The sequence below is a fragment of the Mycteria americana genome, chromosome 2 (genome assembly GCF_035582795.1).
Source record: "Mycteria americana isolate JAX WOST 10 ecotype Jacksonville Zoo and Gardens chromosome 2, USCA_MyAme_1.0, whole genome shotgun sequence".
Classification (NCBI taxonomy): domain Eukaryota; kingdom Metazoa; phylum Chordata; class Aves; order Ciconiiformes; family Ciconiidae; genus Mycteria; species Mycteria americana.
In genome coordinates this window covers 160,910,606-160,935,320 of record NC_134366.1, presented here as the reverse complement: position 1 = coordinate 160,935,320, position 24,715 = coordinate 160,910,606, and the positions used below count along the sequence as shown (strand labels likewise).

Below are 24,715 nucleotides of genomic sequence, written 5' to 3'. Positions count from 1 at the left end.
GTCCTGTAGAGTATGAAAACTGATACCATCTTTGGACCTAATAAACTATTCAACAAATTTCAGACAAAGCTGTAGGAAAACCAGTAGGTTTCATCTCTAGTTATAAACTTGAAACTCAAAGCATGTTCACAGAAAGGATTACCAAAGTTTGCAATGATATGCAGGGAATCTGAGCTGATTTATGATTTTCAGTGCAAGCGATGGGAAAATACAATCAGAGACTGATTTTAAATCTTCTAATGGCACAAGTACAGCCACCAAAGACGTCCACAGTAAGTGAAGGAGGTAATGCCACAAGAGGAGAATCCAGGGTACAAGGAGCTTTGTGGTCACATAGGAGGGAGACAGGGAAAGGGAGCTCCTCACCGTGGGGACAGACCTAACATTCCCATGTCACAGAATCACAGAATCACAGAATCGTATAGGTTGGAAAAGACCTTTAAGATCATCGAGTCCAACCGTAAACCTAACACTACCAAGACCACCACTACACCATGTCCCTAAGCACCTCATCCAAGTGTCTTTTAAATACCTCCAGGGATGGTGACTCAACCACTTCCCTGGGCAGCCTGTTCCAATGCTTGACAACCCTTTCAGTGAAGAAAAATTTCCTAATATCCAGTCTAAACCTCCCCTGGCGCAACTTGAGGCCATTTCCTCTTGTCCTATCACTTGTTACCTGGGAGAAGAGACCGACCCCCACCTCTCTACAACCTCCTTTCAGGTAGGTGTAGAGAGCAATAAGGTCTCCCCTCAGCCTCCTTTTCTCCAGGCTAAACAACCCCAGCTCCCTCAGCTGCTCCTCATAAGACTTCTGCTCCAGACCCTTCACCAGCTTCGCTACCCTTCTCTGGACACGCTCCAGCACCTCAATGTCCCTCTTGTAGTGGGGGGCCCAAAACTGAACACAGTATTCGAGGTGCGGCCTCACCAGTGCCGAGTACAGGGGCACGATCACTTCCCTAGTCCTGCTGGCCACGCTATTTTTGATACAAGCCAGGATGCCATTGGCTTTCTTGGCCACCTGGGCACACTGCTGGCTCATATTCAGGCGGCTGTCAACCAACACTCACAGGTCCTTCTCTGCCTGGCAGCTTTCCAGCCACTCTTCCCCAAGCCTGTAGCGTTGCATGGGGTTGCTGTGGCCCAAGTGCAGGACCCAGCACTGAGCCTTGTTGAACCCCATACAATTGACCTCGGCCCATCGATCCAGCCTGTCCAGGTCCCTCTGCAGAGCCTTCCTACCCTCCAGCAGATCAACACTCCCACACAACTTGGTGTCATCTGCAAACTTACTGAGGGTGCACTCGATCTCCTCATCCAGATCATTGATAAAGATATTAAACAGAACTGGCCCCAGTACTGAGCCCTGGGGAACACCGCTTGTGACCAGCTGCCAACTGGAGTAAACTCCATTCACCACCACTCTTTGGGCCCGGCCATCCAGCCAGTTCTTTACCCAGCGAAGAGTACACCCGTCCAAGCCATGAGCAGCCAGTTTCTCCAGGAGAATGCTGTGGGAAACCGTGTCAAAGGCTTTACTGAAGTCTAGATAGACAACATCCACAGCCTTTCCCTCATCTACTAGGCGGGTCACCTTGTCGTAGAAGGAGATCAGGTTGGTCAAGCAGGACCTGCCTTTCCTGAACCCATGCTGGCTGGGCTTGATCCCTTGGTTATTCTCTACATGCTGTGTGATAGCACTCAGGATGATCTGCTCCATCAGCTTCCCTGGTACCCAGGTCAGGCTGACAGGCCTGTAGTTCCCCGGTCCTCCTTCCGGCCCTTCTTGAAGATGGGCGTCACATTAGCTAATCTCCAGTCAGCAGGGACCTCCCCAGTTAGCCAGGACTGCTGGTAAATGATGGAAAGGGGCTTGGTGAGCACATCTGCCAGTTCCTTCAGTACTCTCGGGTGGATCTCATCAGGCCCAATAGACTTGTGAGTGTCTAAGTGGTGCAGCAGGTCACTCACCATTTCCCCCTGGATTATGGCGGCTCCATTCTGGTCCCCGTCCCTATCTTCCAACTCCAGGGGCTGGGTACCCGGAGAACAATTGGCCCCACTATTAAAGAGTAAGGCAAAGAAGGCATTAAGTACTTCAGCCTTTTCCTCATCCTTGGTCACCGTGTTCCCTCCACCGTCTACTAGGGGCTGGAGATTCTCCTTACCTCTCCTTTTGCTGCCAATGTATTTGAAGAAGTGTTTTTTGTTGTCTTTTACAGCAGCAGCCAGATTGAGCTCTAGCTCAGCTTTGGCCCTTCTAATTTTCTCCCTGCACAGCCTTGCTACACCTTTGTAGTCCTCCTGAGTTGCCTGCCCCTTCTTCCAGAGCTCATAGACTCTCCTCTTTTTCCTGAGTTCGAGCCAGAGCTCTCTAGTCGGCCAGGCCGGTCTTCTTCCCCGCCGCCTCGTCTTTCGGCACCTGGGGAAAGCCCGCTCTTGTGCCTTTAGGAATTCCTCCTTAAAGAATGTCCAGCCTTCCTGGAGTCCTTTGCCCATTAGGGCTGCCTCCCAGGGGACTCTCTCGACCAGTCTCCTAAACAGGCCGAAGTCCGCCCTCCGGAAGTCTAAGGTGGCAGTTTTGCTGACCCCACTTGCCGCTTCTCCGCGTATCAAAAACTCTACCATTTCGTGATCACTCTGCCCAAGACAGCCTCCAACCATCACATGCCTCACAAGTCCTTCTCTGTTCGTGAACAAGAGGTCCAGCGGGGCACCTTCCCTCGTTGGCTCACTCACCAGCTGTGTCAGGAAGTTATCCTCTGCCACACGCTCTAGGAACCTCCTAGACTGTTTCCTCTCTGCTCCATTGTATTTCCAGCAGACATCTGGTAGGTTGAAGTCCCCCACAAGAACAAGGGCTAGCGATCGTGAGGCTTCTCCCAGCTGCTTATAGAATAGTTTGTCAGTCTCCTCATCCTGGTTGGGGGGTCTGTAACAGACTCCCACTACAATATCTGCCTTGTTGGCCTTTCCACTCATTCTTACCCATAGACACTCCACCCTATCATCACCATCATCGAGCTCTAAACTATCCAGACACTCCCTGACGTACAGGGCTACCCCACCACCTCTCCTGCCTCGCCTATCCCTCCTGAAAAGTTTATAGCCATCCATCGTCGCACTCCAGTTGTGCGAGTCATCCCACCACGTTCCCGTGATGGCCACCATATCATAGTTTTCCTGATGTACAATGGCTTCCAGCTCCTCCTGCTTGTTGCCCATGCTGTGTGCATTGGTGTAGAGGCACTTCAGCTGGGCTGTCACCCGCACCTCCTTCATAGAAGAACACCCCTTGCGTGCTTTGAGGCGTTTCACTGGCGTTTCCCTCTTGGCTCCTGTTGCCTCAGTATCCCCTAGCTCAACTCTGTTCGACTTCGTCTGTGCCCCAGCGTACCCCACACATCTCGGAGACACAGGCCGAGTGCCCTCGCTGGCACCCGCTCCCTCTAACCGTGGCACGTCGTCCCTCAGCTTCTCTCGGGCAAGCCTGATATTATCGCCCTCCCCCTTTGGGTCTAGTTTAAAGCTCTGTCGATGAGCCCTGCAAGTTCCTGAGCAAAGATTCTCTTTCCCCTTTGAGAAAGATGAATCCCATCAGATGCCAGCAAACCTGGTGCTGTGTAGGCCATCCCGTTGTCAAAAAACCAAATCCGTGGTGATGACACCAGCCACGGAGCCATGAGTTGATAGATTGGGTGCCTCTGTTCCTTCTAGTGTCACTGCCCACAACTGGAAGGAGAGAGGAGAAAATAACCTGTGCTCCAGAGTCCCTTACTAGCCATCCCAAGGCCCTGAAGTCTCTTTTGATTGCCCTAGGACTTCGTGTTGCAGCTTCATTGCCCTCCACATGGAAGAGCAGTAGGGGGTAATAGTCCGAGGGCCGTACCAGGCTAGGGAGTATCCTCATGATATCCTTCACCTGGGCCCCAGGGTGAAGGATATGTCCCATGGCAGAGCACAGGGCATTTACCTGAAACAGCTCTCTGAATGCAAGGAACCTGCCTAACACATCCATTCCTCTGCCCATGCAACAACTTGCTGATCCTCCTAAAGCATTTTGCTCGTTTTACCTACTGAGGGTACCAACTTGCAGGGACTCATGTTGGATAACGTCTGCAATTTTTGGCAAGCACAACCTACGCTGGTTTTGAATGTAATGGTACTCCAGCCCTAATGCAGTGGGTGGAAAGAGCAGGAAATAGTATTATAATGTTTATCTTAAACTAGCAAAGCCTAGTGAAGATCAGCAACATCTACAAAATTAGACACAGATTTTTAAAATATGTTGGATTCAGATAGATTTCCTTTGGCATAGTTGCATTTCTCTTGAAATTAGGCCTGCAGGCATTTTGATAAACAAGTTGAATATACTGGTAAGTGACTTCACATCTGTGCATGAACACTTTTCTCCAGTTGTTGCCATTTAACAACTACTTTAATTGCACTGCATTAATATTTTCTTTCTCAACACTATAAGCAAACTGATATAACAGATATATTACACATACGCACATTCTATTGCAGAACTCTGTAGTAGTCTGACTTTCAGTATTAGATTTTGAGTTTAAAATACATCCAATGAAACTGTGAAGGTGTTAGTAATAAGCGTGCAGGGACAAGGGATCTAATGAAATCCGAGTGCCCTGCACACTGGATTTGCTACAATAAACACAGTGAAGCCCAGATAGCCCAGGTATGCGCTCTTATCTCCCATGAATATAAAATATTTCCAATGATCCATGAAGAATTTTGGCTAGCTTTGACTGTCACAGAGTGGTTTTGAAATGCCATGTAATTTTAATGTAGACTATATTTAGCACTCAAGGCTGGTTTTAAAAGTTTCTGAACCCTTTAGATACGTTGCCTAAGAGCAACCACCTCATGAGGATGCAGTTATATTTAGATATAGGTGCTGCTTTTGGCATTAACTCCTTTTCCAAGATGGGAACAATCTATACTGTTATGAATATTTTTCTGCTAGTATAGTGTTGGACAAACTGGACGCTAGAAATTCGTTTGGAGAAATTTGTTCTTCACACAGAGAAATGGGGATGGAAGCAGACAGTGGCAGAACAGAGTTCTTCCCACCATGGCTCCTTTCATGCAGAGGACTGTTATCAGCCTCACCAACAAAAAATTGTTTTGCTCACAGAAGAATAGAAATAGAAATATAGAAAACAAATAGAAAAAAAGGTTTGCTACTGTAGACACACCAATCGGCTTTTCATAGTATGGGCCAGGCTTGCAGGCACTGCATGCTAGAGTCTAAAGGAGCAAATGCTGTGCTTAGTAAGGCACAGGAGATTTTGGAGATAAGTGATTCAATTCATCTGTCCCAGTGCATCCAGTGAAGGATTTTTTCCAGCAGTGTATTTTCTGGTGTCTTATACAATTTTTTTTTTTATTTTAAATAGTCACAGTCACTGAATCTTAGGGAATTTTATATGATGGGGGCAACAAAAGGAGCGACATTTACAATTATCGGTTTATATTTCAGTTTAATTGCTCTTTCACCAAATTGAACTTCAGAGCCTTCTGACCTTGAAAACAATATTTATCATCAGCTTTTAAACTTGGGATTGTCCTGAGTGCATTATTCTAAGAGGGAAACAAAAGTACTCCAGCCAGAAGACACAGCATCTCTCCCAGCTGCTTCACGCTTCTGCTCTAACCAAGCAGGAGAGTGGGTGGGATTCAGTCTGGAGCAATACTTCAAGCTTTTTGGTAAATAACATATCACAACTTTTGCATTAGTTTGTAGCATCTGCCAACATGCATTTTATTCACTCTGCTTGAAAGTACCGTGTCATAATCTCTACACCCTGAATAAAAATGTCATTAATTATAGATTGGGAAGTATGGTTAAACTGCCGAGTTATTTGATGGAAGTAATCCAGTGGGATATTCAGTATCTCAGCATAATCATCTATTTCAAATCTTAATTAGATGTTCTTGGCTGGGATTTCTTTGAAACTACATTTAATATAACCTTTCTAATGTAGAAGCTTTGCAGACTGGAACACTGAAGATTAATTTCAACTATTATTTAAAATCATACCTCCTGGTGAAGATACGGAGTCTCAACAGATATGTAGCCACTTGTTCAGGACATGTTGATGTACTAAAGGTTTAGGTCTTGTGATTACAATTTTACATGACAAATCATCCATTAGTCATTACTTTACAGAACAGAGTTCAAGGGCTTAAATTTACACTGGGTTCTCATATAGGATGTATTTACAACCCAGAACATAAGAAAATGCAATTTCATTTTAAACAAAATGCTACAAGCGAACATGGTAGAAAAGTGAAAGGGAAACGGGAGAGAGAGAGAAGGGTTACCAAATAAAGTCACGGGATTACCCAGACCCGTTCCTGCATGATTTGAAAGACCCTGACCATTCAAAAATAGATTAACAAGTATCATTTGCCTCCTGCGGTACCATTAGCAACACATTATGGATACTGAATGCAACATACTTTTCATACAGTCTTTGTCCTCTCATGAAGACCTTCACCTCATTGTCCAGCGGAAACGTCCCATCATCTTTTCTGAAGCGGTAGAACAGTTTGACATCCTTGAATTCCTTATGCTCATCACAGACTGAAAGGTAAAATAAAAACATTTTTATAGGCATGTTAAGGAGTTGAGGATCCATTTAGCAAGTATCACTGCTGAACTTCAAAGCAAGCACGTATGGAGCCTAACCCCCTGTATTTCTGAGCATACGACATTATTCAGTTCTAATAACTGATGAAAGGCTGGAGAAAACTTTCAGATAGGCAACCAGATTTCTAGGCGAGGGCGATAGGTGTTCATCACTTTTGTGAGTATTACTGTGAACATAAAGAGAAAAAAAGCATCCATTAGCTATATACCCAGAAAACCTTTTGATGAAAACAGTCTGTTAGCTTGTTTGTTGAAAAGGCCACCAGCGTGGACACCCAATAATTTAAGGATTGGCAAAATTCTTAAAGTTACCTGTACCAGTTGAGTGATGCTATAGAAAACTTGAGAGTCGCTGCAGAAACAGTCAAACTCAAAGCCTTCCGCCCTCTTAAAATTGCCTCAATTGCTCTGCCGTGCCAGCTAGCAAATGGTAGGTGCAACAGGAGCACAATGCAAAATGCTAAATAAGGTTTATAAGAGAGCAGCTGACGATGGGCTCCTGTAAATGCAGAACAGAGCTCCAGCAAGGGCATAAATTAATGGGAAAGATAACCCAACCAAGCTGCTCCTAGCAGAGCTGTCAGCCCACATACATGGGCTCACCTTCTGCACCAGAGGAACAGGACCTGGTACCTCTTTCACTTGACACGGGAGTTGAAAAGATGCTTTGAGCATCCTGCAGAACCTGACTGAACTTCTCTGAATTTGCCCTAGCTCACTTCACAAACAAATTTATTAAATTTGAGTGGAATACATGATTTTTTTTAAGAAACACCTGCTCTATGTGTAATATATACATACATATATATAAAATTTGTATGGAAGTTGCAGTGTGCAATTGGATTCTGAGGTAGAAAACATCTGAAGGTGGCTAAAGCTTTAAACAAGCATTTAGCAATAAAACATCTATTGCTCAATTAAATTAAGTCACTCAGGCATCCATGCAACTCTTCACTGACATTTTCCCAATAGAGGATTAAGTAGTCAGATTTGAATACCCTATAATTACTTTATTCTTTAACTATCTACCGTGAGTCCCAGTTTCCATAACAACCCAGAATTTTAATTTAATAGCCGAGCAGAAGCTGTAGAAGTGGCACTCATTCAATATGTGCATTTCTTCCTTTAATTAAGGTGGTGTTAATGTATTGCAGATAGCAGCAGTATTGCTGCACATACAGTGACCCCTGCATAAAGTCAACATTCGTCTCTTCACAGTTGCTCTGTTTTCTCTTAAAAAAGAAGCAAATGGTACTTTTTGCCTTTTTGAAATGGGTAATACTATACGCTTGAAATCAAGGCCTTGGATTCTTCTTTGTTTGTGTGCTTCCTAGCCTTTTTGTGCACCAAGAGGCAACTAAATGCCACCACTGAATTGGAAGTCTCCTTTTCATCAGCGTAAATTGTTATTCAAGAAGCTGAAAGGAACAGATCTCAAATAGACAACAAGTTCAGGAGAAAATTAATCAGGGCACAGTCGGACCACTAACTTTCTTGCAGCTGTACTAGCACTAATGTTTGTGCAGCTGGTGTGAGGGACAGGGCCAGAGAACTAATCCACGTGAGAAAAATGATCTTTTTTTGCCGGCTGATTTTTCAGATGGGTTTTTCAGCTGGAAAACTGTGCTCTGGGGAGCAGGGAGGTGAGGGCAGCGGGGAGAGAGGGAACAGGATCCGGCTGGGGCTGCTCTGGAGGCAGGGAAGCAGCAGCACAGCCTCCAGTAACTTCTCCCCCTGTACTGACATGGGGAACGTCACTCCACACCTCTTCAGCCTCTCTGTGTCCCTCGGGACACAGGGGACCTTGCAGAGCTGCACAGTTCAAGGGAGATGCTCCCTTTCTGGCAGGGAAAGGATCCTACCTGTCCTATACTTGGTTGAAGAGCAGGAGTAGGATTTCCCTTTGTTTCACAGCAGTCAATAAAATTTAGCTTAGAACTGTTTAGCAGCTGATATTGCACTTACCATGGTGGATAATGCTGTGATCCAATAATTTCTGCACCAGTTTAATTGCCGTCTCTCGGTCGGAGGCCTCTTTATGGTCAATCAGCCAGTCGATCAGCTCTTTGGCGACGAAGCAGTTTGGGTACGTCTTGAGGTGGTGTCGCCGATCTTTAATGACCTTTTCTTCATGCAGTCGGAGCCTGGGGGTCAAATCACTTTGTGAATATAATTTGCAAAGAGCCTCTGTAATTAGCAAGACTGGGACAAGAGTGGAGCAGAGGAACCCGAGTCCTGCTCACAGGATGGGCTTTGCAGGTGTTGGATGGAGAAGGAAGAGACTCGGTCACGCATCCACCCCTGGCATCTGACCACCAGGCAATCCACAGCAACCATTTGTTACATCTTTAAACCCTATACTTGGAAAAACTGGTTTTCTGCCCAGTGGAAAAGATTAAAAAATGAAGAACCGCACAGCACGCTAAGCCCATTAAAATACTTCCTGTAGGTCAATTAAACTGTCAATAATTCGGAATTAATTTTCCCACATTACCACTAATACGTTCCATGTTACTCTTATTTTGTGGTATCACTGCCATAGATTTTTTTTTGTTAATTATCTCATTCATTTTTTTAGCTGTAGTTTCTTCCTTGGTTGGGTAACCGCATTTTGCCTCCAGCTGCACAACAAGCCTAGCATTTATGATTTAAAATTCAGGCACAAAGCTGTTCCAACACAATGTTATCTAGCATTAAAAAGTTGCCTCCTACTCCAAATAATGGAGAACTGATTTCTCACTTGGGGAACTATGGGTAAATGCTATCTGTCTGCAAAATCTCCCCCATCATCTGGAAAGCAAGTTGGTTGGCTGGTTTTGAGACGTTTGGGTCAGAATGCAAGATCCCGATTAGAGTATTACCTTGTTAGTAAAGGTTCTGGTGTTCTGCAACTTTATTTTTAGTCATTTTTTTCCAAATAAACAAAATTAATAACTTTATCAATAAATTAATGGATAGAAGTTTTTTAAAGTTTTTTAACGTTTTCTGCTTTCTTGTTTCCATTTTAATTAATAATTTTAATAATTCTGGTTTTGTAGTGCCATGCATATACAAGAGTTCTGAAGAAAGCACATAAACCACAACGCTTGGGCTCCTATCACAAACAGAAATATTGCCATTCATTTCCAAGTGGCCAGGATCCTACCTTGTAAACACTCTCACTGACTTCAAAGAAGTTCTGAGTGATGCTATAATAATTGTAGGGGGTACAACTATCTCTATTTTCTAGAGAGGGAGATAGCACAGAAGGGCGTTAGCATGAGCCTCAAGAAGCACAAAGCAGGAGTCCAACCAATTTTCCTCTCAATGTGATTCCAGTATGAAACAATTATTTCTCTTTAGAATCAAAGAAAGGGAAAATATTTGGCTGAAATCAGTGAAGAAAATATTATTAGGGCATTAGACAAGGCTTACGTAGGCTTCTACCAAAAAATAGTAGCAAAGCAATGTTTTTGTTTTGCAGCATTTAGCCTTGAACTACACTGGAATGGCCAATCTGTGATATGAATTCAAAACCAGCTTTGCAAACATCATTAAAAAATGAAGACTTTCATATTAAAAATACTGATAAATCAGATTAGTATTCTGGAAAGAAGTGCTGGTAAATATCCCACGCATTGTGAAATTCTCTGAGCTAAAATACCTTTGCTTAAAGCTTATTTTCCAGATGTGCTTTAACAGCTGTTGCCATACTTAGAAAGAAAAGCCTACACAGTTTTAATTATAGAACATGCAATTATCAGTATGTCTGATGGAGCTTTACATTTAAAATATATTCCAGGTTCTGTTAATGTTCACCCAGTCATACAATAATCTGCAAGAACAAAACTAGGGAAAGAGCATATAATACATACGCAGATGGCTTGACACAGCCTTCACTTATCATTGTAAGTCTAAATGGATGGAGTTAATCTGATACAAGAGGGAAACCCCCTTCTATGAAATTCTTTGTCCAAACGTCGCGTAGGAGTGTGCCAGGACTCGTCTGGCATTCCACAAACAAGCCAGTAGCCAAGAGTCCCAGAAATGAGTATTTATGTCTTAAATTCTGACTGAAGGCTTTCCTGCAGTTGGTGGGCTTATAAATATTTCAAATTCTCTGTCACGTCAAAAGACACAGGTTCCCACTACAACCTTTTTCCTCACTCAGAGCGTTTATAGAGTCTCTCTATATACCTTTTTGCCTATATTCATAAAACTCATAGAAGTGTCATTGTTTCAATTATCTCCGCCCACTTGCTAAAGTGGATCCAAATTTGCTAAGAGGTTACGAAATCATTAAGTCAAACAGAGTATGATCGCATAAGCCTCAAGAAACCTGAAAACCAAATTTATCCACAAATTCCAAATGGAAGTGGGAACTTTTTCGGCAGTCTATAGCAATTGTATCCATACTGAATTACGTCCAGGCTAATTTATTTGGAATAAAGAACAGAAAGGGAATTCAGATTTTCTCCCTGGTGGTGTACGCTGTTCTCTCTGTCAGGGCTCCCTCACCTCTATAAACCTGCTTAAAATCAAACTGTATGGAGGAGAAATAATTAATAAATTGAAATTGTACCTAGTGTAAACTGCAAATATAAAAGCCTCAGGTAAAGATACTGAGCATATATTGCAGAATGCAAATCAAAAATTTAGGCAGGAATTCTAAAAATGTGTCTGTGTTCAGAAATAGTTATCAGGAGCCACATGAAATGGGATAAAAAGGAAAAAAATGTAGCAGTGAATGCAATGATACACTGGAGCCAACGCTCAAGTGAAGTGGTAAATTCTTTATCCCTCAGCATTGGGAAACAGGCTTCTCACCAAAAGACCTTGATGTTTTCCCTTTAAATAATGTTAATCACTTTTCACCAGCTAGTCTGCATGATGACTGGAAAAGACCTAACTTGACACCAGTCACATTTCTCTCGCTAGAAGAAGTTTTTCTCGAGCGCTGCTGAGGAGAATTAGCTTACTGACAAACCCTGACCAGTTTGAGGGGAGAAGGGAGAGAAGAGAGAGGGCGAGCAACAAGGGCTGGTGGGGGACACCTTGATTCACCAGGCCTTTGAAAAGTTGTCCCTCTTTCTACAGCTTAATAGCTTAACACTCTTATGTATCTCTCTTGTGTTTCACTCTTGTGAAAACAATCTTGTGTACACCAGAACATCACCCGGATGTAATTCCATATATTTTTCAAGATTACCTGCCAGATTTGGCACTTGGGGCCACAGTCTCCCCTACCCGCAGAAAACAACGTGTGAACTAAAGCGTTTGAGCCATTGCCTGTGAACGGTAACAGGCATATGCAATCCTTTAATACTTACAAATTAATATCCATGGCTCTTATTCATGCTTACAACAAATCAAGACAGTCTGTTTTTGCATGCATGCGTGCCAGAACAGTTTTCTTGGGGGCTTGTCTAAACAGGAGTTGCTCCTAATTAACAACACGTAGGGACTATTGCTCCAAATAGAAGTGCCTTCCCCCTGCGTAGCATGGACCGGGCTAACCTGGGACACTCTGCTCCTGTTTTGCAGTAAACATGTTCAGAGTTAATCAGGAACAATGTTATTTGTTGAGAGGCCGTTAAGCATTTTCTTTGCCAACTGTCAGAAAAGTCATGACAATGGAAAAATCAAAATCTTTGCCTAGAAATGAAGAATCTTGGAATCTCACTTGGGAAGAAATCGCTCTTGCAGCTACATGAAACTTGCGTTTTGTTTTCCACCAGGGAAATCGCGTGTTTTGAAGTTTCTTGCATCTTTTTCTGAACCAACGGGTAAGGATTTTGCAAAGGCAGTGCCTGCGCAAGAGTCTAGCTTTCTTTTTAAGCCCCAGAAAAGGCCAGCACGCTGGCTGAAGACAGTAATGATGTCACTACCTGGACCACGGTCCAAATATCTCACCCAGCTATTTCCCTCTATTAAGTCTAGTAGTTTGTGCTTGGCTAACATAGATCTTGCAGAACACCATCCAGTCCTGATTTCTATGCATGAAAAGACAAAAGCCTCCTGCTCTTCTGGGTAATTTTCTGAATAATTCATCTACCATTCCCTAGTACATCCTATGTAGTCCTTACGTTTATCCTAGTAAGGCTCAGTAAAAACACGCAGGGAACAGGTTGGTTCCTGATGCTCGATAGGCAACGTGGTATGAAGACTTTCATACTGTGCTCCACTCATTCACCTCTTTTAACCAGTGAGATACGTTCCTGAAGCAATCATACACACACATATATGCATACATATTTATAGGATATATATGAGTGTATATATGTGCATACATATTTGTGTATATATGATATATACATATACAAATGATATAATTTGTATTAATGTGACCTATATGTATATATCATAGATCATTACATATATCATATATGTTATATATATGCATACATATCATAGATATCATACATCATTATAGAATGACTTTTTTTTTAATGGAAGAACAAAACGCCAGTGAAGAGAGCATTTAAAATGGAGATTCTTAGCAGAATTTACTAATTACTGAACAATATACACTGATGTTGTAATTAGTCATGGCACGAAGCACGTCCTGCCCCAGAGTGCTCAACCGCCGCTGATGAGTTCCAGCATGCTCACAGGTTACCGCTGCAGTACACCTCGCTTTAGCATGTACCCTTGGCTTCAGGGACTACCCCAGCTTGAGTGCTGCCAGTCAGCATGCACTGAACTACTACAGTTTTATCGCCTTAAGGTAAACTCTGAACAAAACCATAGATCCCTTGAAAATTAACAGTGATATGCAGAGGGGAAAAGCATTGCAGGTGGTTTCTGCCATCTTCAAATTCATTCACAAGTTTCATATATTTGGAACTTCTGTCAGAGAAAGATTTACTTATTTCCAAGTAAAGCAAGTCAGGACATCCTTTGTGACAAAAATATATGGACAGAAAAAAATACCTTGCCAAAGATGAGGGCAATTCATGGTGGCTAAAGAGCATGGGGTTTCCACACCTCTTCTCACGGGACATCATAGGAGCTCCACTGGCAGGTAGAATTGCCCCTTTCTGCTGGAAACAGAACAGTTTTGTATCCTCCCAGAGGTCACAATGTTTGGCTGTTTTCTGAACATAAGCGTATGACCTGTCTACAGCGCGGTAGACAGGCAGCTTACTAAAAGATGGCATTTTCCAAAGTGTCTCAGTGACTTAGAAGCATAATTCCCACTGAAAGTTAAAACTCACAGGTCAGCTGCAGACACAATTCATTACAAAATAAGTGAGCATATGGCAGCACTTGTGTATATATACACACCCAGGAAAATACAGAACTACATGAAACGTCCTTTACACTAAACTTTTGCCTTTGCACTGTCAGCAAAAAGAAAAAATAGGTCAGTGACGATATAAACTCTGTACATAGAGGCAATCGTGAAGGTACTCTGCAAATGCGACGTGTATTGCTGGGACAAGCATTTCCAGCCCGGCTTGCCAAGTCTCAGCTGAAGTGTCAGCGGTTCGCTGCTGCCTGTTCCTCTTTCTATTTATGCTTCAGCTCTGCAATCACTTAGTTCTGTTACTTGATATTCACAGGAGCTAAAATACCCTTTAAAACATGGGGTCATACTGGAAATAGGATGAAGATATTTCTGTATTGGTAGCTGTGGCAGAGAAGGAATTCTGCCATCTGAAATAGGGTTAGAGAGAGTGTCTTCAAAGCAGCTCCTGACATCAGTTCTCATCACTGTGTTTATCTCCACTTTTTTGCCCGTAGCCATGTAGTCAACATGAGGAGATGCCAGAACGCAGAGCCAGATAAGAAGATTTCAGATAAACCATCTCTTGGTGCACTGCAGAGGAAAGCCTAAAGCTTCCAAAGAAGTGATGGTTCACCAGTGCCCCTGTGGCTTTAAATAAAACATTGGGGCTGCCTCTTTTATGAAGTCCTTTTTTATAAATTCAGAAAGTAATAAGGTCACTGAGCCTGCAACCCAGCGTGCACAGGGACATCCCCAATACTCATAACACCTTACTAACACTGGCAGGGGTCAAAGCAAGCTCTGGGGAACAGACACAGGCATGGCTCAGGGTCTAGGATGAAATCAAAAGGGCATCTCTTGGGGACACTTTCAGCCCACAAATTCATGCCAGAAATTCAGACCCACAGCCTCCCTTGTGAATACTCTAGACTGCAGAGGAAATTAGATCTGTGTGCTTGTATCGATCCATCATAAAACTAGAGACCACTTGCAAAACCAAAGTTTGGATGTTTAAACCTCAAAGGTGTATAATCTGAGCCTGTATCTGGTCTTCATTTAAAACAACACAGCAAAACATTGTTGATCTGGTAAAACAGTGAATTCAAATAGGATCTTTAGATAACTTTTATATCAAGTTTTGGAATGTTTATGTTGGTATTTTTCTAGAGTTTGACTGCTAAGGGAAAGGCTTATGTTCAATGGACTGCTGACTCCCCTCCACTTTTCTCTTTGGGCTGTGATATACCCACGTGTGAGGGTAGTCTAACAGTATCACTAAATCAGAACAGTATTTATTCACCTGTCTTTTTCAAGAAGCAGAAAAACTCAGTATCTTGCAAGGTTACAGATCTAATGACACTTTCTCCTCATGTCCACAGGAAGCTATGAAGTGGCTAATCTCCCTGCCTGCCAAGCCATTTCGCTTTCATTTCACTTTTAATCAAAATGTGTACAAACATGAATAATACTTCCAACTGCCTGCGCACTTGAACCTTGAGAGCTTCTGTCTCGCTGGAAAGCATAAAACTGGGGTTTACAAAGATGAAAACACAAAATGCAGGCAAGTTATTATTTCACCTGCCCCTAGTCATAAGGAAAGTGGAAGTCTGTCTGTCTCGCTCTAGCTGCTTGCTTTCTGGGCTGAAGCTGTCAGAACTCAGGAACTCACAGTTCTCCTCCTCTACGAGGAAGTCAAATATAATTGTGCATCTCACTCATGTATGGATGAGCTGGGATGCACACATGGGACGAACGCATGCAGACCAAGGTCTATATGTGATACTACTATGTGGATCCCCAAAAGAACCGATGTACTTCTCACTGAAGAACAAGCCACCTCTCCTTATGTCCATTGACTAGGTTTTATTCACACTATTTTCCTCTGTCTCCATTGCAAGGTTATTCTTAGGCTTACTAAATCAATAAATACTCTGGGGACTAATTTTCTTGGGGATGTCTTCCCAAATCTCAGCTGAAGACTTCTACCATAAACCACCACAATTTCAAAGTGCAAACCAGAAACTGTAGGACAACTGTTGTTATAGACATCCCGACTGGATTAACACAGTAGCCAAAAGCCCACCAACTCTCGGGGACTTACGCTGAAAATCACTCTCAATAAAGGAAGTCTTTTACAGATAAAAAACTGAGGAAGGAGCAGTGTAGGTCTCATGGGAGGCCAGTGAAAATCAATGAAATTTGCATCAGGGAACACAGACCTGTTATCTCAGCAATATGGCTGGAAGAGGGGAATGTTCCTTTGAAATGCTAAATGGGGCAAATATGGGTCAAACACGGGTCGAACAGCCCAAGCCCTACTGCTACAGCTATTCCTGCTAGCGCTGCCATTCAGGAACCTGGAGACACAGACCGGGAACTGGGGAAAAGGATGCTGGACTACAGGTCTGTGTCACTGGGGCAAGAAGAGGGGCTGCAGCAAGGACACAAGGGACTGCGGGTGGCAGAAAGCCATGCTGTGTCACAACCACTCTCTTGGATGCACGTTGCATCCCAAGGGGGTAGGGCAGCCAAAAAAAGCTACAGGCTGAGGTCCCCTGTACACCAAGACTGACATCTCTTTTGCACTTATGCACAGGGAAAAGCTGAGTATGACCTTCCTACACCCTTGCACTGCATGCAGCAAGTTTCAGTCCTCCTGAGAAACGAGGAGGTCTTTCCACCCACCCATGTCCCAGCGCATCTGGGGAAGAGCAGATCCATGACACCCAGAAAGCACCTCAGTACTGAACAGGTTTGCACTGCAAACAGTAAAAGGTGTCGTTATCTGCCGGAGGTAACCCGAGAAATCCACAGGAGAACTGAAATTAGCCTAGCGCTTTATCTCAAGTGCAGTTGTGAGATTTCTCCCTCTCTGTCAATGAGTGCCAAATAGTTTTGCTGAGACGTTTTATGGCTTTGGGTAACCCCTGATCTCAAAGTCCTTCCAGGCATGGCTGCTCTCAGCCTGAGCACTGCAGACCTGCAGATCTTCTCCCTAATATTTTATGCACCAACTGTTTGCACTCCTTTCAGTGGTCCTTGGCAACCCTGCTGAAAGCAAGAAAAAAGATTTCTGCCTTCGTCAGTAATAATACGTCATACTGCAGTAATATCTCAATTACTTTTAGCAATTGTTTTCCATCTCTACAGAAAACTCTTAACCAATTACTGTGCTGTGTAATCATGAGCGTCATCAAGCACAAATAGCCACTACCTGACAGGTAATAAAATGAGTAATAAAATACTTAGTGCTATGTACTATTGTTAACAAACCCAATTTTATATTGAGGCTATGATTCAAGACTTTTTACTCACTTCCAACAAATACGTACGTTCATCTTAAAATGAGTACAGATGCAACACCCTTTCAATATACAGTATGTTGTATTAAAACCATCACACTTTGTTTATCTCTTCCCATTCTAAATGAATAGCTTCCTTTTTTCATGTTTAGTATAACTGCATTACTGGGCTTTATTTTTATTTTGAAGGAAGCTGTGAAAGCAGTAAGTGAAAAAATACTGATTAGAAAAGGCACTCTGTACTGAATTTCTTTAAATAAAAAATAATCTTACCATATTTTGGCACTGATTCATGCTTTTTTTTATCTCCTACGACTGGCAATATCACAATATGCAGGATGTTAGACTGACAGAAGACATGATTCAAGGGAGTTCTTTACACTGTCTTCCAGAAGTCTATTGAAATCTAGTGGTTGACCACTAAGCTATAAAATAAAACTGGAACTGATGCAAATTTTTAAACACTGAAAGTAATGATCCATTTGACTGGATCACCTAGAGGTGATGAAAGTGTTAGTGGATGACCTTCACAGTGCAAAAATAGAAATGGAGGAACAGGTAAGACTATAAAATGCAAGGCTGTGCACTAACAACAAAATGCTCTGCTGAAAACTGAGAACTTGGAGGCTGAAAGCAACAAAGAGTAAGAAATAGCTGAATATGCAGTAGCTAAACTTTCACTGACTACAGGCTATCAACAGGCTGAGACCATACAAAAACCAAAGGCAATTTTAAGTTGTACTGAGAAGTTTCCAGAAACGATGGGAAATCCACTTGTTCGTATCATTGTATATGACACTACGGGACACCATCTAAATATTGCGTATTGTTCATGCCATCTTCATTCAAGAACAATAAGCTCAAAGAGACGCAATGAAGCAGTGCTACGCTGGTGTGAGAAATGGTGAGCCAGTCTCATGAGCAGCGAGAAAAAGATACTGGCTCGGGAGTCTAGCCTCATCTAAATGGGAGGAGCAGAATTGTTGTCTATAATCTTTCAGGTGAGTTAAAAGCAGAGTGCAAGAAAAGCTATTTAAGTGATGCTGAGAGATCCCAAGGTAAAAATTAGACAAAGTTTTGGAGCAAAATTTTCTAATTGTTACTTGACGCAAGAACTTAAAATAACTTTTAGAGAACTGTAATAAATATACCAAAGGATTGTGTGGTATAATATTCTGCAGCAGACCTTCCAGTCCCGTGTTTTATAATTGCATGATTTACACCGATACCTATGAACAACCTTGGGAACACTACAGGGAGGAAGAGTATCAGAGGCTGGCCTTTGAATGCTCTATAGCAGGACTCACAGCCTTTCTAAAGTCCTGTTTCATGTCAGCCGCAAAGTAGAAAAGTTCAAGTACTGCCTATATTAAGACATTTACAGTTTATATTAAGCCTTTTATTAAAAGTGGGTATGCAGATATACAGACATTCTTCATGTGCTTGCCAAAGCACAGGAGCTGTAAGTATGACGAGAGACTCCCGTATTTGTGGGCATAATTCCTTGCTTTTGCAACAGGGTATTACTTGTTTTTCATTTTTACTGTGCAAGCATATAATAGTCCTTTCGTGGCCAATTGAAAGGATAGATATTTAACTGGCCTGTCATTATCATACAGTCAACACCAAAGTAGCGGCAAGTTTTCCTCCAACGTCTGAGGGAAATCCTACAACCTTTGTGGCACACAACTGTGTCAAAAAACGGCTGGGGATCTGCTGTGAGGAAATCCCATCAGTGGGCTAGCAGCATGCATAGAGGCCAAGGGTCGGATCTGCTTCCTTGCTAAATCAGAGCGTAGAAGCCAGGAGGAGCTGCAATGGCAGAGGATCCTTCTGCCAGCTCCACGGCCCAACTCTGCATTTTACCCTTGGGTGAAGTCTCCACATGTCTGTACTCAGCTGGCTTTCCTGCCTTCACGTGCAGCACCCACTCATCCCGCTGAGACCCAAACCACCAGGTTTGCAGGAACCTCCAGCCCCTCATCTGAGATCTTGTGAAGCTACCACGAAGAACCTGACTATATAGTCATAGTCACCCTGGTCTTTTTAAACCTGGAATTTGTCTAATTTTATATTGTGGCACATGATTTGTTTAAAAATTTATTTATTGAAATAATACAGAGTATGTTAATTATTAAAGTAAATAAATCAAAATAGGATAGAAGCCTGAATAGACTCATGTTACAGCCTTTTTCAGTTCCCTTAAGTTGCCATGTTTGCTTAAGAAAAATATTGTTTTGAGTGTAAAATATAAGCCAGTATGACCTTCACAGCCAGCTGGAGGCAACAAATCACTATAATGCTAATTAACATCCTGCTCATTTATATATGTTTTTCTTAAAGAGAAACCTGTAACGTCCAACAAGGTTTCACTGTAAATGCCAGATGCAAAAGAAGAAATTAATCACCATCTACAGAGAAAAAATGAAAAATGTCTCGGAAAGCTACTGATGGCCTCAAACTACACTGAATGAGTTCCAAACCCGTCTATGCCAAATGGTAACAATGATTTTACTCAACAATTCTGCAACATAACACTACTGTATTCATTTTTTAAACACAGAAAGGATTGCTCTCTGATACAAATGTTTTAATGATAAAGAACCATCCTATCTGCTTTAAATCTCTGTGTTTATCTAGGTCATACAAACATGTAACGTGAAGAATTACCATATACGAATTTAAGGGGATTACTCAATGGCATGAAGTTACTCACTGCTTAAATTCTGGCAGGCTAATGAAGAACTTTATCGTTAAAGAAAATGTATTAACAAAAACCCTAGTTAAAGACTAATTCTATTTAAAGGAGTTTACTTTTGCAAAAATCTAGCCTGGAGATGGTTTCTTTGGATAAGCTCAGCATTTTTCTACATCTCATGTATGATATGAACAGATACACAGCTGCTGCATAACCACTCTTCATGAACAGTTCCTTCTGTCAGGATGCTATCAAGGATCTTGTCTTGTTTGATTAGGCCTTGTTAAATGTTCACAAGTAGATGAGCTTTGCAAAGATAAATACTACAGAAGCGTTCTTCTTCTGCTCTTAAGATTAAATGGAAATTTTCCTTTAAAATAATAAATAAATCAATACGGAGCCCAGAGAAGTTCTGTGCTCTACTGAACAGCTTGCTCCCACTGCTGGGCCATGTGTTCGCCACTTCTGATTCTAGGCAAAATTCCCTCTCCACACATGCAGAACAGGTATTTTTGTGCTCAGTGAACAGGTATTTATGTGCTCTGACAATAAATTCAAACCATGACTTCTTACTACTTTAATAACTCAGAACATGCACCCTGATCCTTATTCACCAAGTAACAGCCCCAGTTTTACATATGCTATCAGCCTCAGTTGAATGCTGGCAGACTTAGATTACAACAATATGGTTATGTTTACAACATGCTCCAAACTCTGGGTCAGGCCTGAACTTGAATCCAAAACACATGTTGCACAGACAGTTAGGGACAGGCTTTACATGGGCAACAGGACAAGAGGAGGAGAGGTTAGGGCCTGCACTGTGCCTTTACACAGGCTCAGATGCTCACCTATCATCGGTGTAAATGGCCCAACACCGCGTGTTAATCCTAAATCAAATTAATTTACTCAAGATGAGCCTTGACATCACCTGTCCTGAAGAAGGGCAGGATCTGTAGGAGATGGGGTATGGTTGCTCCTCAGGTGGTGTCAACAACCACGGTTGGGCAGATGGACCACGGGCACTTCTTCTTGTAGCTACCCAGACGCGTGGAGGCATATTAAAGAGCATGCCACGGTTTAGTCTAGGACTCACCTTGGCTATCAAAGCACAATACAAATGGTGCCAATTAGGTCTTAATTTGAACTTAACTGCTATGAGCTTTCTGAATGCTGAATTATACAAGATTTCAGTCCATATGTAAGTAGGCTGTGCATACATGAACTACTGAAACTGCAAAAGGTTTGTGGCCACTGAAGACATGAAATCGTTGATCAAGTGGCCAACACCTTTCTGTGCCTTTTTCCACAGGTCTATCATTTTCTGAGGTGCAATACTGATATTTTACATGAAAAGATGTGCTGTGTATAGTCTTCAGCCTGCAAGCAAAATGCCACAATTTTCAGTCCACTAGAACTTTTCCTTAGCCACTATATGTTTAAATAAATTCTTCTCTCCATGTTTATTGTGCTTCTCCTAAACAGTTTATGCAATCCTTTTTTCTTCCTCCTTTGCCTCAGTAATGTTTCCCAAGAGTGCCATTGTTTCTGGCCTCATATAAACTCAGATGTTCCATATTCATCAGAAAAGAAATCAACACAGAGTACAAACATATTTCATGTGAAATTATGTAGGATACTGTTTCAGCTGGTGTCGATTTACAGATTTAACCAAAAAAAGTCATATGAAGTTCTTAATATCTCTAGCCCCTCTGTAGCCAAACAAAGTGAATGTAGGCAATTATCTTTCAACCACCACTGTTTGATTCATTACAGTAGGCCCAAAGTATAGCACTTGGAAAAACCACCACTTTATAGGAATGTAAAATGATTGGATTTTCTCCTGTTATGAAATATTTTTAAAGGATCTAGTCCTTGCAGCATTGTGCTTAAGCTCAACAGCATACGGAGAAAGCAACAAATCTCATTGCTTTGTGCATGTTGAAAGAAATATTATTATTTTAAAAAAGGTGGGATAATGGTTGGGCACATGCCTGATTTAATCGTGTCTTTGATCGCATCTGTAAAGGCAAGGGAATATATCTCATTACCTTCCAAATGGATTATTGGATGAGACATGCCCCTCCAAGGGAAGAAGGTGTTGACAGTTCCATTACCTTCTTCCCTTAATGCGGGACTGAAAATCCACTTTCCACAAGCAAAGTTGGAGCTGCGGAACTATGGAAAACCAGGAATTTATGCACACAAATAAACTCCCAAACTGGGCCCTTTGTGCATAGTGTGAGAAGATCTGAGAGTGCTCGATCTGTTTGTTGTATCGCCGTGCAGGCAGCGAGAACGGAGGAGCAGGTGGTTTGCCCTGAGATTACTGTTCCTCTTGTAATGCCAACACAACATAGCCAGCAGGATTTCTGGCACTAACGTGATCTACTGGCCTTCCAGCATGTATTACTCCGTACACTGCCCCCAGTCTTTTCTCTATTCTCATCCTTCAAGGACTGATATAAAACCAGAATGTCCTAAGTATGTCCACTTTGGTTTCTGTCCCCCAAGTTCTTAAGAAATGGATCTACAGATAACCTCACAGACACCCTGAAAAGCTCTCATGGTGGCAGGAAGAGTTCCGATGTTGGCATCTCATGAATCTCACATCATTTGAGGTAAAATCCTAGCCTGACTTAAGACAGTGTGGCCAAGGGAACCAGGTTCTCACCTTCACATCTTCATAAAAATCTCAGTTGAAACTGAAAGATTTCAAAAGTTCTTGGGCATTCATTTGGAAATGGATACATTTGTCATCCTTAATTTTGCCTGAAAAGCTGAACAATGTGAAAGGAGTGGTGCTGTCAACCACTGCATGCGTTGTACAAACTAACCCAGCTGATTTTGCACCGAAGGAGGTTAAGAAGTATTCTCACAAGCCCTCCTACCACTGCAACAGAGTCGATAATCTCTGGTTACTAGTCAGTAACAAAATGCTGATAATATCAGCCACCACAGTTTAAAGAAGACATCACACTATGCCTTCATGAAATATAAAATAATTCAGGTTGGAAGGGACCTCTGGAGGTCATCTGGTCCAACCTATACTGAAAGCATGGCCAGCTAGTACAAGGTGCTCAAGGTTGTGTCCAGGCAAGATTTTAGTATCTCCGAGCTTCTCTGGGCCCCTATTCCAATTTTTTACTTACCCTCACAGTGAATAATTCTTTCCAAATATCTAATTAGAAATTCCCTTGCAAATTGTGCCTACTGCCTCTTGTCCTATCCCTGTGCACCTTGGAGAAGACTCTCTCCCTGTTTCCCTACACCTTCTCATTTAAGTAGTCGCAGCCAGCAGTCAGATGCCCCCGAGCCTTCTCTTCTCTAGGCTGAGCAGACCCAGCCCGCAGCATCTCCTTGTACATCATGTGCTCCAGCCCACCCCCACCCTAAAAGCCAGCCCCCCCTGGGGCTTGCTCGAGTGTGTCAATGCATTTCCTGTATGAAGACACCTTTTTGCTGTCTATTTTAGATAATTGCATAATTTTGCATAAATTAAGGTTGCGATAATAAGATTTTAATAAACCTTGTTTTATTTCTTTTGTTCATTGTGCTTTTAAGAACCACCTTTCATCACCCCATCTAATTAGACAAGCAGCGGAATTATACCAATGGCTCGTATTATGGAGCCATTTTTCTCATCACAGACATCTACTTATTAATTTAACCTCATCTATTTCTACTATTTCCCAAAAGACTCGAAAGGTCTGAGGTTGTCCAAATGCTATTAGTTTTGAAAATACTTTAATTGTCCAAGACAAGCCTTTAAGCTTCTAGCCCCAAATAATTCTCAAAATGTTATTTGTACAATCTCTTTTGGGATTTGTACGTGATAATGCTACTTCGAGCTTCTTCACATCACGATCTCCCTCTGTTTGCACCGACCAAGCAGCAAAATAGCAGTTTAAGCTAGGAGTTACTCTTTCTACATCTTAGTAAAAATAAATTAATTTCAGCTAGAGGAAAGTATAAGTTAATTACATCCTGAGCATCAGGAAACAATTAACACCTTTCTATCACATCACCCTGATTTCTAAGCTGTACAATTATATGCTTCTGCAGAAAAGGATGTGTGATTATCAAGAGAAGGATCTTTTCTGCAAAAAATGAAAGGAAATTGTTCCACCACTGACAATCAGCGCTATAAATAATGCTTAGCTAATACCTTTCCAGAAGTCATTTCCATTATTTGCAATCCTAACTTTGAGTGACGTGTTGGCCATGTGTTGTCAGATTCTCCTCCCAAAGAGGATGAGCGTAAGTGCTGGACTCTGAATCCTCAGACAAGCACTCACAACTTCAGCTTCCTGTGAATATTCTGCAATGCTCACTGGAATTAAATTAAAAATCATTGGTTTTACAAATCATATTGTAATTATGCCTTGCATTTGGTTTGCTTCTTAAATCAGAGCTAAGAATGGCTTGTGAAAACACAAAGGAATACACAGGCTTGCTTTAAGCAGCCCAACGCTTTGAAGACATGAGTAACGATGTGAAGAGCAATGGATACAACATACAAACACTTCTTTTTAACTCCTGCCTATAAACTCATTTGGCCCAATAGGCAGGAAAGCGGTGCACGCACAGAGCCAGCGGATTATACAACAGTTCAGCTGAACACTAATGCAAACATTACGGAATATTCTCGTTTTGGCAATGGCCCTTAGTGGGAGAAGCAATGAAACAAACCCACATAAACCTCCACAACTCCAAGTCAAAGGCCACTGTGCTAGATGGCAGCTGTGTTACTGGGGTGGAAGAATCTTCCCAAACCAGGTAGATTATATAAAATCCATAAAGGATAAATTTGATAGTGTTAGTGCTGCTTA

General features: G+C 42.2%; 1 protein-coding gene across 5 annotated transcripts in view; it reads right to left on the bottom strand.

Moving 5' to 3' along the window:
* DEPTOR (DEP domain containing MTOR interacting protein) overlaps positions 1–24,715 on the bottom strand; it is an 86,797-nt gene that overhangs the window by 50,878 nt on the left and 11,204 nt on the right. For all 5 annotated transcript variants that reach the window (XM_075495189.1, XM_075495190.1, XM_075495186.1 and 2 more), the window contains 2 exons: positions 8,642–8,820; positions 6,487–6,610 (listed from right to left, as the gene is read on the bottom strand). In XM_075495189.1, the coding sequence (XP_075351304.1) occupies positions 6,487–6,610; positions 8,642–8,820 (303 nt within the window). The remainder of the gene's footprint in view (positions 1–6,486; positions 6,611–8,641; positions 8,821–24,715) is intronic.